At 46.5% G+C, this 17,405-nt stretch overlaps 2 protein-coding genes and 1 pseudogene across 3 annotated transcripts; all 3 read left to right on the top strand.

Moving 5' to 3' along the window:
• Window positions 1-283: 283 nt before the first annotated feature.
• On the top strand, window positions 284-2,762 carry LOC109884491 (speriolin-like protein). Its single transcript, XM_020476456.2, has 4 exons — window positions 284-644; window positions 1,046-1,170; window positions 1,842-2,047; window positions 2,456-2,762. Exons 1-4 carry the CDS (start codon window positions 575-577, stop codon window positions 2,580-2,582), a joined length of 528 nt encoding a protein of 175 aa, XP_020332045.1. The 5' UTR covers window positions 284-574; the 3' UTR covers window positions 2,583-2,762.
• Window positions 2,763-4,380: 1,618 nt separating this feature from the next.
• LOC109884494 (sphingomyelin phosphodiesterase 5-like) lies at window positions 4,381-12,614 on the top strand. Of its 2 annotated transcripts, none has more exons than XM_031818754.1 (8): window positions 4,381-4,694; window positions 5,560-6,846; window positions 7,301-7,376; window positions 8,632-8,772; window positions 9,029-9,118; window positions 9,503-9,566; window positions 9,965-10,124; window positions 11,854-12,614. In XM_031818754.1, exons 2-8 carry the CDS (start codon window positions 5,668-5,670, stop codon window positions 11,962-11,964), a joined length of 1,821 nt encoding a protein of 606 aa, XP_031674614.1. In that variant the 5' UTR covers window positions 4,381-4,694; window positions 5,560-5,667; the 3' UTR covers window positions 11,965-12,614. The 2 variants fall into 2 exon arrangements, with proteins under 2 accessions (XP_031674614.1, XP_031674615.1); XM_031818755.1 differs by having other exon boundaries at window positions 5,557-6,846.
• Window positions 12,615-12,954: 340 nt separating this feature from the next.
• On the top strand, window positions 12,955-15,110 carry LOC116366891 (mitochondrial assembly of ribosomal large subunit protein 1-like; annotated as a pseudogene).
• The last annotated feature ends 2,295 nt before the right edge of the window (window positions 15,111-17,405 follow it).

The raw sequence follows: 17,405 nt of genomic DNA, 5'->3' as shown, positions 1-17,405 counted from the left end.
AAATGTATATAGCTCTATTCATTACATAAATAAATCTCATAGTGATGTAAAGCAACAACAAACAACAACAAAAACTATTTAAAAACAACATTAAGTTCATGAGTTGATCTAAGGACAAGAGACTGAAGGTTGAGAACGTTCATGGTTCCATTGTTTAGACGTTGCCAGATCTTAAAACGCCTGGATGGATATTTTACTTATCGACTAACCAAATCATATGTTATAGCAATCTGTCAGTCGATGACGTCGCACGCAACCATTGGTTGATGCATGCGAGGTCTCAGCAACCCGTGGTTTGAGTGAGATCAGCAGAGGGAGGATGTAGTCAAAGAGGAGAGCATCTACATATATTTGCTTATTATTTTTGCCTGGTTTCTTTTTTTCTCAATTTGTCACCCTTTTTGCATTTAGAATTGATTCTGATGAGAATTTCCTACCAACAGGCAGGAACACAACTATTCAGTGGCAAGACATCGTGGATGAGGACAGATTCAAACATGAGCTGCATCAATCGTCCAGACATCCTCACAGAACGTCTTCCCCGGTTAACCTGGAGTCCTACACCAAGAGCTGCATGTGCACAGACCCACGAGAACATGAAGAGACTGCAAGCTGTTCTTACGTCATGTCTCAGAAGGTGAAAGGTGTGTGAAATGGTCGTTTGCTCATTACAATGTTGTGACATGATTCTTAAGAGAAAAATGTTAGTCAGAAATTGAATCACCATTTTGTATCAACTGAGCTGATTATGACAATATTGCAATAGCAGAAGAGAATAGAAAAATATGTATTCAAAACTATTGCATAGGTCCCAAATTGCACCCTATTTCCTATATAGTGCATAACTTTTGAGTAGGGCCTATAGGGCTCTGGTCAATAGTAGTGCGCAATATAGGAAACAGGATGCCTTCTGGGATGTTGTTTAGAATAGGAACATTTTTGTTAAACTAGCTGTGGATGAATGTTGATGTTGGTGTAATGAGGTCTATTGAAGTAATCCATGCAGATTCAGAGATTGGTGCTGTAATGGTGTTTATTGATTCAGATCCAGAGCGGTTGTTGGGGGAGATAGCCTTCCAGCTGGATCGAAGGATCCTGTCCTATGTGTTCCAGGGCCAGAACAGACTCTATGGGTTCACTGTGCTCAATATACGAGACAAGATCATTCAGGTGTGTGTGTGTGTGTGTGTGTGTGTGTGTGTGTGTGTGTGTGTGTGTGTGTGTGTGTGTGTGTGTGTGTGTGTGTGTGTGTGTGTGTGTGTGTGTGTGTGTGTGTGTGTGTGTGTGTGTGTGTTGTCCTTTGTACAAAAGGCAGACATTCCAGTTTTTTAATAATAAGAAAGTTGAACAACATTATTCCTTCCTTCTGTCAGCTAAGGGATAATAGACTAGTTGAACAACAGGGTGTGGTTGTGTGCCATGTAGATATTTCAATCATTCACACACAGATGGAAATCAAAGCCTCCCAAACCGGTTTATTCCCAGGTCAAAATGGTTTTCCATTTCCTAAGAAGTTAATTCCAAATCTGTTCTAAACAAATGTGTAAGAGAGAGTTGGATAATGACATGTACAGTATAACTGGATTAGAAACTCTACAGGCTAATCCCCCACTCCCATGAGACTGTCTGCGTCCCAAATGGAACCCTCTAAACTATATAGTGCACTACTTTTGACTGCGAGTCTGTCCCAAATGGCACCCTATTCCAAATGAAGCCCTATATGGGCTCTGGTCTAAAGTAGTGCACTCTATTGGAAATAGGGTGCCATATGAGACTCACAATCTGTGTTTCACTCAAACTAAAGGCTTGACCCCCCCCCCCCCCCCCCCCCTTTTCTTCAGGTGTCCACACACCCTCTGACGGGGAAGGTGGACGAGGGCTACAGGCTCCAGCTGTCCCAGCGCTACACTGAGCTGATGGCCAAGCTGAAGCAGCTGGGCTATAGTATGACTCTCCACCCCCCCTTCACAGAGTTCATCATCAACACCTATGGCATACTGAAGCAGAGGGCTGACTCATACAGCGCCCGGGAGCTGGGATACAACAGGTGATGATGTAGTCCCTTCAGGGTACCAGCTCGGCTGTGATGTCAGCTCAGCTTCCCTGCCATCAGGTTGGAGGTGTCAGACAATTACTGTAAAGGCTGCACTGCATGCTTCAGGAGGAGTTTAATCCCTGGGGGGGGGGGGGGGGGGTTTATCACCATGAATCATTAACAATTCTATGAAGCTTCCTTCTATATGTGCAGGTGTGGGGGGGGGGGACTGTTTACTGTTGTTTGTTTGCTGCCATGTTACAATGTGGTTTATGTAATGTGTGGTTTGTGTATGTAATGTGTGGTTTGTGTATGTAATGTGTGGTTTGTGTATGTAATGTGTGGTTTGTGTATGTAATGTGTGAGCTGTAGTAGGATTTTCCACTTGTAGGACAATAAACAACAATCTAATCTCAACAGCCCGGACTTCCTCAGGAGAGTAGTTATCAACTCAGCCCCCTCCAAACTGCTGAAGGATCTCCTGCTGCTGTTCAGTTGCCTCTCTTTCATGGCCAGGCAGGACGGCAAGCCCCTCTTCCTCTGGTAGACGGGCTGGGAACAGCTCTGGTCCAGGGTGTTACGTATAGCTTGCTGATTCTGAGTCTTTTATAAACGCTTAGGACCAGAGCTAGACTGGGACGGCCACTGATACCACCTCCCTCCACAGCAGATCAGTCATCTGTGGAGAGTCAAGTTTTTACACTATAAACAAATGACTCAAACCCAACTCTTAACGTGTCTAAGCTTTTATTGCTTTGGAGACAAGCGCTCTCTCATACAAACTTCACACACCCTCCACAGACAGGACAGCTCTGCATCTCTTCACACACCCTCCACAGACAGGACAGCTCTGCATCTCTTCACACACCCTCCACAGACAGGACAGCTCTGCATCTCTTCACACACCCTCCACAGACAGGACAGCTCTGCATCTCTTCACACACCCTCCACAGACAGGACAGCTCTGCATCTCTTCACACACCCTCCACAGACAGGACAGCTCTGCATCTCTTCACACACCCTCCACAGACAGGACAGCTCTGCATCTCTTCACACACCCTCCACAGACAGGACAGCTCTGCATCTCTTCACACACCCTCCACAGACAGGACAGCTCTGCATCTCTTCACACACCCTCCACAGACAGGACAGCTCTGCATCTCTTCACACACCCTCCACAGACAGGACAGCTCTGCATCTCTTCACACACCCTCCACAGACAGGACAGCTCTGCATCTCTTCACACACCCTCCACAGACAGGACAGCTCTGCATCTCCTGCATTGGACCATTTCCTAGTTTAGCCTTTTTTTTCATTCATATTTTCGTTCACTTGGTTTGTTGGTTGGTTGCACTGAGGCTGGCTTTGTGAGTTACCTGACATTATATTTCCATATTTAAATGACAGACATGGAAAAACCTGGACAGAATAAATACTTCCAGGGCTCTTTGGGCCATTTAAAATGCATTTCAACAAAGAAAAAGCAGTCTGTTTAAGTAATGTATACACAACTAATTTTCATTTACACTGAACAAAGCTTTAACAACATGTTAAATATTTGTCCCATGGTTCATGAGCTGAAATAAAAAATCCCAGACATTTGTCATACACACAAAAATATTATTTCTCTCAAATGTTGTGTACAAATTTAGTTTACATCCCTGTTAGTGAGCATTTATCCTTTGCCAAGATAATCCATCCACCTGACAGATGTGTCATATCAAGAAGCTGATTAAACCGCATGATCATTACACAGGTCCACCTTGTGCTGGGGACAATAAAAGGCCACTTTAAAATGAGCAGTTTTATCACACAACACAATGCCATAGATGTCTCCAGTTTTGAGACATGGTGACCTGCAGGAATGTCCACCAGAGCTGTTGCCAGAGACATTAATGTTAATTTCTCTGCCATAAACTGCCTCCAATGTCATTTTACAGAATTTGCCAGTACATCCAACCGGCCTCACAACCAGACTATGTGTAACCACGCCGGCCCATCCACATCCAGCTGCTTCACCTGCAGGATCGTCTGGGTGGTGGGTGCTGAGGAGTATTTCTGTCTGTCGTAAAGCCATTTTGTGGGGAAAAACTAATTCTGATTGGGGAGCAAAGCCCAGCCAGTGGGTGGGCCTGGCTGCCAAGGAGGTGGGCCTATACCCTCCATGGCCCACCCATAGCTGCACCCTGCCCAGTCATGTGAAATCCATACATTAGGGCCTAATTTATTTATTTCAATTGACTGATTTTCTAATATGAAGAAGTAACTCAGTAAAGTCTTTGAAATTGTTGCCTTTCAATATCGTAACGACCCTGGGTTTATGAGCGCGAATCCGCGCTTAATAACCCCATATACCTATAAACCCTTATACTGTTCGTATAAGGACATATGTTCAGCTCATTTGCCACTTCAGACGAGCACGCACACGGTCGGAAATAAGCGGTATGCACGCGCAAACTGTCTAGACGAGTTGGCTGCTCCCCGCGCGGGACAAGTCTTACACTGGTCGCTGGAATCCTTGTCTTCTGTTTTATACAGGAATATTGAATTAAAAATATCCACAGCATGATAAGGCCAACTTAGCAGTAGGCATGCTTACATGTATTTAGACGGATAAATTCACATTTTATGAAGGAAGTGGACTCTTCTATACAGACAGGTAAGAATAAAGGTGCATAGCTCATGTTAACGTTTGCTAACCAGATAACCTATTTTTAGCTAGCTAGTAGCTAACATTAGTCCACGAACGTGTGGCTATGTAAATGTGTAAGACAAAATTGTCTTGTTCATGAATGATACATTGTGCATGTGAGCACCTGCTACCAAGCCCAAATTAGTGAACATTTTCAAACTGGTTGAATTAGCCAGGTAACGTTAGTACTCCAAGTTAACGTTAGCTGGCTAGCTAGCTAACCACGCCACGTCAGAGAACAGCATTTGGGGCGAGTCGATCATTTCAAAGTAACAAGCACACACAACGAAAACTTGAGACACAATCGATATCACATTCATTCATGACCGATGTTGGTTGACATGACAGTGTCAGCAGAAATGCTGGCACTCAGGACGGGCGTCGTTGTCGGAAAGTGTGGGTCTTTTTGGAGCCTTTGTGTGGACTACTTTGAACGTTGCATCGACCACTAGTTTTACACACTACACATCTGTCGCTATAGCGATTAGTGAATTCGTGCAGATGGTGACGTCTGGATTAACAGTAGTTTGGGTAAAATACCCGTATATTCTTCTCCTCTTGCCCTCCTTTCCAACAATGTCTGTCTATCCACCAACTCAGCCCTTCATGTGCGCGCAGCCCAGTAAGCCAATGTAATCTGCCTTTCTACTCCAATTGATCCCGTGTACTATGACGCACCAGCTGTCGCCCAGCCCCATTGGGTTGATTCTGGTTTCCCTGACAACCATGCAACTTCAAGCACTATTGATTTACCTCGTCGAACCAGGAAAGGTCTGAAAACACCCTCTACATGTCCTGTCTGTGTGTTGTCTTCTACGTTTGCTTCCAGTAGATTGCAGAGTCTCAGTCAGATGGTGAATAACCAGAGTGAGGTGAGCAGCTGGGAGCCCTGATGCCTGATCTCCCTACTTGTGTCCAGAGGTGACTGAAGGAGGGAGGCATGTCTCTGCGGGAGTCCCCATTCCCCAACAGCTTTGTGGAGGGCCTCCATGCAGTGAGCTGGGGTCTCATCCTGCCCTGCTTCTGGTTCCTGGACCGCCTCATTGCCGTCTGCATGTCCACCAGCCTGGAACGCACCCAGCGGCACGAGCAGGAGTGTTACCTCCACCCTCTCAAGGTGTTCTTCGGCTTCATCCTCTTCCTCGCCCTCTTCCTGGTCACGGCTCCCCTGGCCTTCCTGGGGTTCCTGCTTTGGGCTCCCCTCCAGGCCACCCGAAGGCCCTTCTCCTACCACCACGAGCCCCCGTCGAGGCCAGCACCAGCTGAGGAGGGGGAGAGGAACCTGGGCTTTGAGGCAGGGGCCAACAAGGCCACTTTTGGTTTTGCTACTGCCAACCTGTGCCTATTGCCGGACGGAATTGCGCGCTTCAACAACCTAGGGCACACGCAGCGCCGTGCCACCGCCATAGGCCGGAGCATCGTGCAGGGCGTGAACCGGCCACACATCCGCATCTTCGTGGACTCTCCCAGTAGCTGTGGCACCCTCAGCCCCTCCAGTAGCCTGCTCCCCGGCCCCTCCACCACCAGCACTGCCTCATACGGCGCTACAGACCCAGCCTGCCAGCCACCACCCCAGGCCCATTCAGACGAGGACCAAGCTGACGGAGCGGTCCCAACAACGACGCCCCCCAAACCCAGTGACTCAAACTATGTGGTGTACGTGCCCTGTGACGACACTGAGGAGTCTTCCTACTCTCCCACCCCCGTCATCAACACCAACCACAACTCCAACCAGCAGGACCGGAAGGGCCACAGGAACCCTCCGCGGGCCCTACGCACTCAGGGGGTCGCCCAGCGCGGTCAGGCTGGACCAGACGACGTGCCCTGGGAGGTGTCTTCTCTCTTCCCGGCCAACGTGGACATCCTGTGTCTGGAGGAGGTGTTTGATAAGAGGGCAGCTGTGAAGCTGACCAACACCCTGGGGCCCCTGTTCAACCACATACTGTATGATGTAGGGGTGTACGCCTGCCAGCCTCCCGGCAGCTGCTCCTCCTTTAAGTTCTTCAACAGCGGCCTGTTCCTGGCCAGCCGTTACCCAGTGCTGGAGGCCCAGTACCACTGCTTCCCTAACGCCCGAGGGGAGGACGCCCTGGCTGCTAAAGGCCTGCTCTCTGCCAAGGTACCAGTCACCACAGAGATGCTATTACACTACTAGAGAGGATGAAGTCAATAGGCTGATATTGGCAGCCATTTTGATTAGATTAAGGAGAAATACAGTTCTAATTTGTAATTCTATGCCACTCACTGTCATTATAGTTCTTGTCTTTCTCACCTCTCGCCTGCACTTTGGGGTTTTTTCTGCTTAAAATAGCTGTGATATGTGGTTGTTTTTGTCCTAACTTTAGTTGAAAGCACTGACTAAGTCTCTCTGGAGAAGAGTGTCTGGTAAATGACTAAAATGTAAATGTGGTGTCATCTGGTTGCCATTAACACTCCTACTGTATTGAGTTACTGTTGTCAGTTATTGTAATGATAACGGCCACTCCATTTTACCATGGGTTTAACAATAACATCATCAACAAGAACGCAGTTCATACCCAGTAGGTGAAGTAATGGTTTGTGGGTGTTCCCAGGTGCTAGTTGGCCAGAATCAGAAAGAGAAGAAGCTGGTTGGATATTTTAACTGCACACACCTCCATGCACCTGAAGGCAAGTCATCTTCATTCATTTTTTAACTTAATCCAAAATGGCCTCCTCTTCTCTATTTACAGCACAACTTCTCACATAGCTCATTATAATTTAGCTACTGCTGTACATTGCATTGTAGTTACACTGTTAATGCACCCTGAGGAAGGCACAGTGATGCTGAAACGTTGGTAAATACCCATTAAATTGCTGGGAGATTATAGATGGAGTGTGTGACTTTCTTTATTTTGATAATTTATAATTTATTCGTCGTAAGTCAGCACCTCCACACAAACTATTATTCTGGGTGTGCACCAGCTCATGTTGTTTTATCTACACTGTTTATGCACACCACACATTTATATACTGGAATTCTGACATAGCTCACTGTAATATACAGTGTCTACTGCTGTACATATCTCTCTTAGTATATATTTTTGGTGTGTGGATATATGCACAGATTGCATTTGTTTTATGATAGTGTTGTGTTTAGGTTCTGAACAGACTAGAGAAAAGCTCAAGCCACGTTTATTCAACCCACTGGGTGCCTCCGCTGCAAGCACAACATACAAGTACATATCTATACCTTCTGACTAGGAGTCACCTCCTTTAATGACTAAGATAAAAACAATCCGTCTCTGTTGCTAGGCAGGAACTAAATCTGTTCCTCTTACTGGTGTTGTCATGGCCCTGCATGAGTCTAGAACCTTCATTAGAGCGTGGAAGTGTGTGAGATAGGACTGTAGTTAGCTCGTCTCCAGAGATGTATTTTCTCTTCAACTGTTCATCCTTATTGAGTTGAGTTCCACATCCTTCCTGGTCCTAGTTCCACAGCAACTTCCTTAGAAATATTACTATTCAGCAATAACATGTTTAAACAGACAAAACTTTCTGTACTTCCCATCGTCTCGCTCGGTAACTTTCCATAAACAAAGTTCCTATTCTTCCTTCATTGACCCCTAACATACAGGTCTTTTATACATGTCAAGTAATCAATCAGGTCTAATATGGTGACAGGAATAAGTATATTTCAAGCCAGAATCTGACAGTTAATTGGGTTTTTTCTTCCATTTGTTTTGTTATTTGTGTACTTGTTTGACTGCCCTGTTAAAGGCTAGTAGCACAAAGCATTTCACTGCACCTGCCGTAACATCTGCTTAACCCTGTACGTGACCAATACACTTTGATTTGGGACACAGTAATTATCTGTCCAACACCAGTTTCTCTCTGCTGGTATTGTAGCGGTTGAGATAACTGTGTCCTGTGATTGGCTGAGCAGGTGAAGGGGAGATCCGCTGTGAGCAGCTCAACATGCTCACCAAGTGGATCCAGGAGTTCCAGGTGACCAATAGCAAGCCTGATGAGGTGGTCGTGTTTGACGTGCTTTCTGGGGATTTCAACTTCGACAACTGCTCACCTGGTACGTCTGCGTCCCAAATTGAATCATATTCTCTATAAAGTGCACTACTTTTGATGACAACCCTATGGGCCTTGGTCAAATGTAGTACACTATATTAGGGAATAGGGTGTCATTTTTGGATACCTTTCTGTCTACATACAGAGTACACTGGCTCTGCATGCAGTTTGTCTTCTATAGATGGGTATCTGTGTGGGCTTGATGTCGTGCAACAGGTTTCCACATTGTGCCATGTTTCTGTGTGTTTGTCCTTGGTCAGATGACAGTCTAGAACAGAAGCACAGTCTGTTTGAGGAGTACAGAGACCCCTGTAGGGCCGGGCCGGGCCAGGAGAAGCCCTGGGTCATTGGTGAGTTGGACTGTTGCACGATCTTTAGGCTTGCGTCCCAAATGGCATCCTATTCCCTATACAGTACTACTTTGTCCAGGGCCCGTAGGTAAGTAGTGTACTATTTTAGAAATAGGGTGCCATTTGGGATACATAGCCGACATAGAGGCCTACAAGTCATTAGGAACAATCAAACATTCCTTGATGTCTTGTGCACATTTATGTGACATGAATAATGTTTTTACCCTCTTGTATAGTCAGTCTCCTGTACAGGCCCCAGCCCATGTTTAACTATATTGTCTGTTGTTTATGTCTTGTAAGAAGTTTATTTTATATATCTTTTTTTATTACCAAGGCACATCTGTGGAAATGGACAAAAATGTTTTCTTATGTTATATTGTTCAGGCACTTTGCTGGAACAGCCTACTCTGTATCATGAGGATGTAAGGACCCCAGAGAATCTTCAAAGGTATGCTATCCCTCAGACTGCATTCACTGGATGTAGTCAATGGGCCCTGGTCAAAACAACGTAGTGCACTACAACACATTGAAACCACTGGCCACTTTAATCATTGAAACCACTAGTCACTTTAATAATGTTTACATATTTTTTTATATACTGTCCTATTCTACTGTATCTTAGGCTGTTGCTCTGACATTGCTCGTCCAACCATATATATTTTTAATTCCTTTACTTTGTGTATGTTAGATATTACTGCACTGTTGGAGCTAGAAACACAAGCATTTCGCTACACCTGTAATAACATCTGCTACACGCGTATGTGACCAATAAAATCTGGTTTGATATGGAATAAGGTGTCGTTTGGGACATGTCCTACGTTCCCCTGATCCCTTCCCTGTCTCTAGGACCCTGGAGAGAGAGGAGTTGAGGAAGCAGTACCTCTCCTCTCCTGTGGCCCTGGAAGGCTGTCCCATGGTCTACCCTGAGTTGGGTCAGCCTTGGGTGGGGCGCCGCATCGACTACATCCTCTACAGAGAGAGCTCCGTCTCCAAGCACTGCCGAACTGTAAGTGTTTCCATACTTTTCCCCTCTCTGGTTCGCTAGCGAGGTTAGCTAACATGAGCTAGCTATCAGATACCTGCCATCTCATTCAGCTGTATAGAAGAGTCCACTTCCTTCATGTTCTCCTCTCCACACTCCTGACCTCCACCTGTGTTATGGAAACACCACGAGGAGGTGTTCTAGGAAACACAACAGCGTGTGTCTGGCTGGCTGCAGGCGTCACAACGGCGTGTGTCTGGCTGGCTGCAGGCGTCACAACGGCGTGTGTCTGGCTGGCTGCAGGCGTCACAACGGCGTGTGTCTGGCTGGCTGCAGGCGTCACAACGGCGTGTGTCTGGCTGGCTGCAGGCGTCACAACGGCGTGTGTCTGGCTGGCTGCAGGCGTCACAACGGCGTGTGTCTGGCTGGCTGCTGGCGTCACAACGGCGTGTGTCTGGCTGGCTGCAGGCGTCACAACGGCGTGTGTCTGGCTGGCTGCAGGCGTCACAACGGCGTGTGTCTGGCTGGCTGCAGGCGTCACAATGGCGTGTGTCTGGCTGGCTGCAGGCGTCACAACGGCGTGTGTCTGGCTGGCTGCAGGCGTCACAACGGCGTGTGTCTGGCTGGCTGCAGGCGTCACAACGGCGTGTGTCTGGCTGGCTGCAGGCGTCACAACGGCGTGTGTCTGGCTGGCTGCAGGCGTCACAACGGCGTGTGTCTGGCTGGCTGCAGGCGTCACAACGGCGTGTGTCTGGCTGGCTGCAGGCGTCAACAGCGTGTGTCTGGCTGGCTGCAGGCGTCAACAGCGTGTGTCTGGCTGGCTGGCTGCAGGCATCACAACGGCGTGTGTCTGGCTGGCTGGCTGCAGGCGTCACAACGGCGTGTGTCTGGCTGGCTGGCTGCAGGCGTCACAACGGCGTGTGTCTGGCTGGCTGCAGGCGTCTCAACGGCGTGTGTCTGGCTGGCTGCAGGCGTCAACGGCGTGTGTCTGGCTGGCTGCAGGCATCATAACAGTGCGTGTGTCTGGCTGGCTGGCTGCAGGCGTCAACGGAGTGTGTCTGGCTGGCTGCAGGCGTCAACGGCGTGTGTCTGGCTGGCTGCAGGCGTCAACGGCGTGTGTCTGGCTGGCTGGCTGCAGGCGTCACAACGGCGTGTGTCTGGCTGGCTGGCTGCAGGCGTCACAACGGCGTGTGTGTGTGTCTGGCTGGCTGGCTGCAGGCGTCACAACGGTGTGTGTGTGTGTCTGGCTGGCTGGCTGCAGGCGTCACAACGGCGTGTGTGTGTCTGGCTGGCTGGCTGCAGGCGTCACAACGGCGTGTGTTTTGCTGGCTGGCTGGCTGCAGGCGTCACAACGGCGTGTGTCTGGCTGGCTGCAGGCGTCACAACGGCGTGTGTCTGGCTGGCTGGCTGGCTGGCTGCAGGCGTCACAACGGCGTGTGTCTGGCTGGCTGCAGGCGTCACAACGGCGTGTGTCTGGCTGGCTGGCTGGCTGCAGGCGTCACAACGGCGTGTGTCTGGCTGGCTGGCTGCAGGCGTCACAACGGCGTGTGTCTGGCTGGCTGGCTGGCTGCAGGCGTCACAACGGCGTGTGTCTGGCTGGCTGGCTGCAGGCGTCACAACGGCGTGTGTCTGGCTGGCTGGCTGCAGGCGTCACAACGGCGTGTGTCTGGCTGGCTGGCTGCAGGCGTCACAACGGCGTGTGGGTCTATTATTAATTCTGGTGTTATTGCATCCTTTTCTTTCTCTCCTATAGGAAATTGAGGAGTTCACCTTTGTGACCCAGCTTGCTGGCCTCACCGACCACATTCCAGTGGGCCTGAGGCTCAATGTGTTCCTGGACTCAGACACTGCCCAGTCCGAATGAGTGACAACCCAAGCCTGAATCCATTTGGGGAGAAGGGAAAGATATGTACTTCATTCCAAATGGCACACTATTCCCTATATAGTGCACTACTTTTGACAAGTCCTATGGGTGCCATTTGGGATGCAGACATCTACTATGCACCACACACACCACACGGGTACAACAATTACAAAGTAAACAGACCAATGAAAAATGCCAAGGGGTTATGTCGGGGGTGAGCTGGCCTGTATCCTCAGTCAGAGAGATGGAATGGGCATCCCAAATGGCACCCTATTCCCTATATAGCGATGGCAAGGCATCCCAAATGACTCCCTATATAGTGCACTACATTTGTCAGAGCCCTATGGGGAATAAGGTACAGTTTTGGACAATACCATTTACTGGTGGCTGCTGGATTAAAACCGATATTGATTTGCTGGTATGCATACAGAGACCAAATCTACGCTGAATAATGACATGACTCACTGAGTTATATATATATATGTATATGTGTATATATGTGGGCCTTTTCAGGTCAGGGGCATTGGTAACTCACTTTTATACAGTCAATCTTACTTTTGGTAAATTGTTGGTACTGAAAATATTTTATATTTTTTCACTCTGATTTCACGATAATGCCTGTGGAAAATAAACTATCTCACTGAAATGCACCAAATGTTTGAGTCTCTTACTGATTACAAGGGTGGTAAAAACATATTTGAAGAATATGTGTTGTGTGGAGGGGGTGGTGAAACAGATTAAACCAAAAACAGTAACACAGTTTGATAAATATGGATGCATTCTGAAACCTTTATAAGAAGTTGATTGTATGGCTTTAGAGAGCGATTAAATATGTAAATATGTTTTATAGCTGAAACGAGCGCAATATTATTTGGTGTGCTACTTCACAAAGTCCCACTCCTCTACATTAGGCGGCGGTAAAGCGCATCCAGGAGGAGTACTGTACGGAATGAAGCGTAAACAGCGAAGAAACCACCTCAACCAATCAGAGTCCTGGAATCAGAAACACTTCCTGTTTCTAGACAGTCCTTTGAAAAACAAACCAAAATTACATGCGTTTTAATGGCAATGACACGATAGCTAAATCATGTATGTACTACATTGTTCTAGGCAATTTGTCTCTCAGATACTTTCACATAATGTTCTTCGAGGGTATACTGGTGTCGTTAGAGGTGCATGTTTAATTTCAAAAGCGCGACGCAGCACAACATTTTTGTATCGACGTTATACATGTCTTGCCTCTCAACAAATGCATCCACATCTCTCTGCATTTTACAACGGTATTAGACGATATTACGCGATTTACATAATGAAGAGAATGTTTTGAAGTCGGACAGCCCTGGCAAGCTTCTGGCACAACAAGATGAATATGAGATGCAGAGTGACTCAAGCCAAAGTAAGTAGAACTAAAAATCGACTCAGACAACTAGCTAGCTAACGTTAGTAGTGTGAGTAACGTTACATGGTTACAGCCTTGTAACCCAATTAAATTACAAAGTCACACTATCTGATGTAGCTAAGCGCCATACCTGCCACTTCGTCTTAAAATTCGTTACGTATTTTTTCGAAAATACAGGCTTGTAGATGACACTTTTCTGTAGACCCAATTATAAAGCTTCATATAGGGATAACTGTCGGAGTTTACTCACCTCCAAAACGTTCTACTATAAATACCGGCAAAAAATAAATGCATAAATGCATCTCCTTTTCCATTCCACAGAAATCAGTTATAGTCTATATTTAGCTGGAATCCTTCCAAAACATGTTTCACAGGATAGATTCTATGTAACATTTTAAACTTAAACTTCCTTTACTTTGTTACTGATACAATACACCCAGGCTAGTGTATTACGAATGAACATACTGAAGGACTGTTTAGTGTGATGATTCTCCCCTTGCTGTAGGAAACCCACAGGAGGACTTTAACATCAGCGTGTTGGTGTCCCTGCTGCGCCAGGAGAATGCAGCAGACATCTGTGTCATCAAGGTGCCTGAGGACATCAAGTACACAGACTACTTCATCGTTGTCAGCGGATCCTCCTCAAGACACCTCCGTGCCATGGCCCTCTACGCCATTAAAGTGGTAATTCCTTTATTGGATCAATTGTAGGTTTGCAGAATTCCGGTAACATTCCCCAAATTTTCCAGAAATCCTGGTAGGAAGAATCACAGAATCCGAAGGGATAAGCAGGAAACCTGGGAATTTCCGGACGAGTTACTGAAATTTTGCAACTGTATTTGGAACATGTGAATAATGGTGCTGCTGGTCAAAGCTGTGCAGAAAACGCCATGTACATTTGGCACCACTGTGTTGTAATACATGTTATATTTTGGCAGTACAATATATGAAGAAAGATGGGGACCCACATGCCAACATTGAGGGAAAGGATGCAGAAGACTGGATGTGCATTGACTTTGGTATGTTTGATGATCTGCTCCTGGCTGTGGATTACAGTACATGACGATTAGAATAATTTACCGAAACAACACACTGATGGTCTCTAGAAATATTACACTGATATATTTTCTCAGGATATGTGTGTAACCGATGTGAAATGGCTAGCTAGTTAGCGGTGGTGCTCGCTAATAGCGTTTCAATCGGTGACGTCACTCGCTCTGAGGCCTCTGAAGTAGTAGTTCACCTTGCTCTGCAAGGGCCGTGACTTTTGTGGCGCAATGGGTAACGATGCTTCGTGGGTGACTGTTGTCTGAGCAGAGGGTCCCTGGTTCGAGCCAAGGTAGGGGTGAGGAGAGGGACGGAAGCTATACATGTGGGTAATAAGTTAAGGTTATGTGATAATGTCAATTTCTTACTTGCTAATCCCATTGCTGTCGTCTCTGTCTCCTGTCTCTGTCTCCTCTCTCTCTCACCCTTCTCTCCCCCTTCTCTCTCTCTCTCTGTCTCTCTCTACCTCCCTTCTCTCTCTCCCTCTCTCTCTCTCCTTTCCTCCCTGTAGGAAGGATGGTGGTCCACTTCATGCTACCAGAGACCAGAGAGGTGTATGAACTGGAGAAGCTGTGGACACTACGTTCTCTTGATGAACAGTTGAGCTCCATCCCTGTTGAGACGCTCCCAGAGGACTTCATATACGGAGCCGATGTCAATGTCACCAAGTGACTCAACAATTAAAGAACTGTTGAAACTGGAGTGTTATTTATTGAAAAGAAGAGACACTGAGTCTGCTTCCTAAATGGCACCCTATTCCCTTTATAGTGCACTACTTTTGACCGGAGTCCTATGGGTCCTGGTCAAAAGTAGTGCACTATGTAGAGAAAAGCAGTGTACCATTTGGGGCTGATTCCAAATGTTTAAAACTGCCGTTACTGGTTGAATTCAGCCTGTAAATTGAAGTTGTCCTCTAAGTTTTGATCTTTTTTACCATTATAAACCAGTCTGCTATGCAGACTAGATGACACAAGAAGTGTCTTACAATCATGGTTGTTAGTGTTTGCACTGGAATGTAGCTTGGGGTTTAGGGTGTTTTTGTGTGTTTTGAGATGTATTGATGCGATGGGGAGGGGGATTCAGTGACAATGGTTGTTTGGGCATTTCATCAGAAGACTGAATTTTAATAAAGAATTCATTTCATAAAATCCTTTTCATAAGATATTGTATTGTTCATGATGATTCCTGGCTAGCCACACATTATTACATTCAGTAGATGGTAACAGTGACATCTGGTGCAGAGTTGGTATATAAACAACAGAACAATTGTTTGTTGGCTATAGTCAGTGTATAAAGCTAAACAAAATATGGTCTTGTGCAGCTCCTTGTAACTTAAGAACGATCAGTAATGGAAAAAGTACCCAATTTTCAAACTTGAGTAAGAGTAAAGATACCTTAAGAAAATATTACTCAAATAAAAGTTAGTCGCCCGGTAAAATACTACTTGAGTAAAAATATAAATAATGACATTTCTTATATAAAGTATTTTCTTGTTTTAATTTACGGAAAGCCAGGGGCTTGGTCCAACACTCAGACATTATTTACAAACAAAGCATGTTTTTAGTGAGTCCTCCAGATCAGAGGCAGTAGGGATGACCAGGGATGTTCTCTGTTTAGTGAGTCCTCCAGATCAGAGGCAGTAGGGATGACCAGGGATGTTCTCTGTTTAGTGAGTCCTCCAGATCAGAGGCAGTAGTGATGACCAGGGATGTTCTCTGTTTAGTGAGTCCCCCAGATCAGAGGCAGTAGGGATGACCAGGGATGTTCTCTGTTTAGTGAGTCCTCCAGATCAGAGGCAGTAGGGATGACCAGGGATGTTCTCTGTTTAGTGAGTCCTCCAGATCAGAGGCAGTAGGGATGACCAGGGATGTTCTCTGTTTAGTGAGTCCTCCAGATCAGAGGCAGTAGGGATGACCAGGGATGTTCTCTGTTTAGTGAGTCCTCCAGATCAGAGGCAGTAGGGATGACCAGGGATGTTCTCTGTTTAGTGAGTCCTCCAGATCAGAGGCAGTAGGGATGACCAGGGATGTTCTCTGTTTAGTGAGTCCTCCAGATCAGAGGCAGTAGGGATGACCAGGGATGTTCTCTGTTTAGTGAGTCCTCCAGATCAGAGGCAGTAGGGATGACCAGGGATGTTCTCTGTTTAGTGAGTCCGCCAGATCAGAGGCAGTAGGGATGACCAGGGATGTTCTCTGTTTAGTGAGTCCTCCAGATCAGAGGCAGTAGGGATGACCAGGGATGTTCTCTGTTTAGTGAGTCCTCCAGATCAGAGGCAGTAGGGATGACCAGGGATGTTCTCTGTTTAGTGAGTCCCCCAGATCAGAGGCAGTAGGGATGACCAGGGATGTTCTCTGTTTAGTGAGTCCTCCAGATCAGAGGCAGTAGGGATGACCAGGGATTTCTCTGTTTAGTGAGTCCGCCAGATCAGAGGCAGTAGGGATGACCAGGGATGTTCTCTGTTTAGTGAGTCCGCCAGATCAGAGGCAGTAGGGATGACCAGGGATGTTCTCTGTTTAAGAGTCCTCCAATCAAAGGCAGTAGGATGACCAGGGTTCTCTGTTTAGTAGTTCAGAAGAGGCAGTAGGGATGACCAGGGATGTTTCTCTGTTTAGTGAGTCCTCCAGATCAGAGGCAGTAGGGATGACCAGGAATGTTCTCTGTTTAGTGAGTCCCAGATCAGAGGCGTAGGGATGACCAGGATGTTCTCTTGATAAGTGTGATAATTAGACAATTTTTCCTGTCCTGCTAACATCAAAACGTAATGAGTACTTTTGGGTGTCATGGAAAATGTATAGAGTAAAAAGTACATTTCTTTAGGAATGTAGGGTATAAAGTTGTCAAAATTATCTTTAGTAAGTAAAGATACCCCTAAAAAACAACTTAAGTGTACTTTCAGTATTTTTCTTAAGTACATGTTACTATATTGTTGAATAACAAACGTACTTTATTTACCACAGTATGATGTATTCAATATTCAACTATTATAAACTGGGTT

Source organism: Oncorhynchus kisutch, unplaced genomic scaffold (assembly GCF_002021735.2).
Source record: "Oncorhynchus kisutch isolate 150728-3 unplaced genomic scaffold, Okis_V2 scaffold1607, whole genome shotgun sequence".
Classification (NCBI taxonomy): Eukaryota; Metazoa; Chordata; class Actinopteri; order Salmoniformes; family Salmonidae; genus Oncorhynchus; species Oncorhynchus kisutch.
The sequence above is the reverse complement of the archived record's forward strand: the minus strand, read 5'-3'. Positions and strand labels throughout refer to the sequence as shown.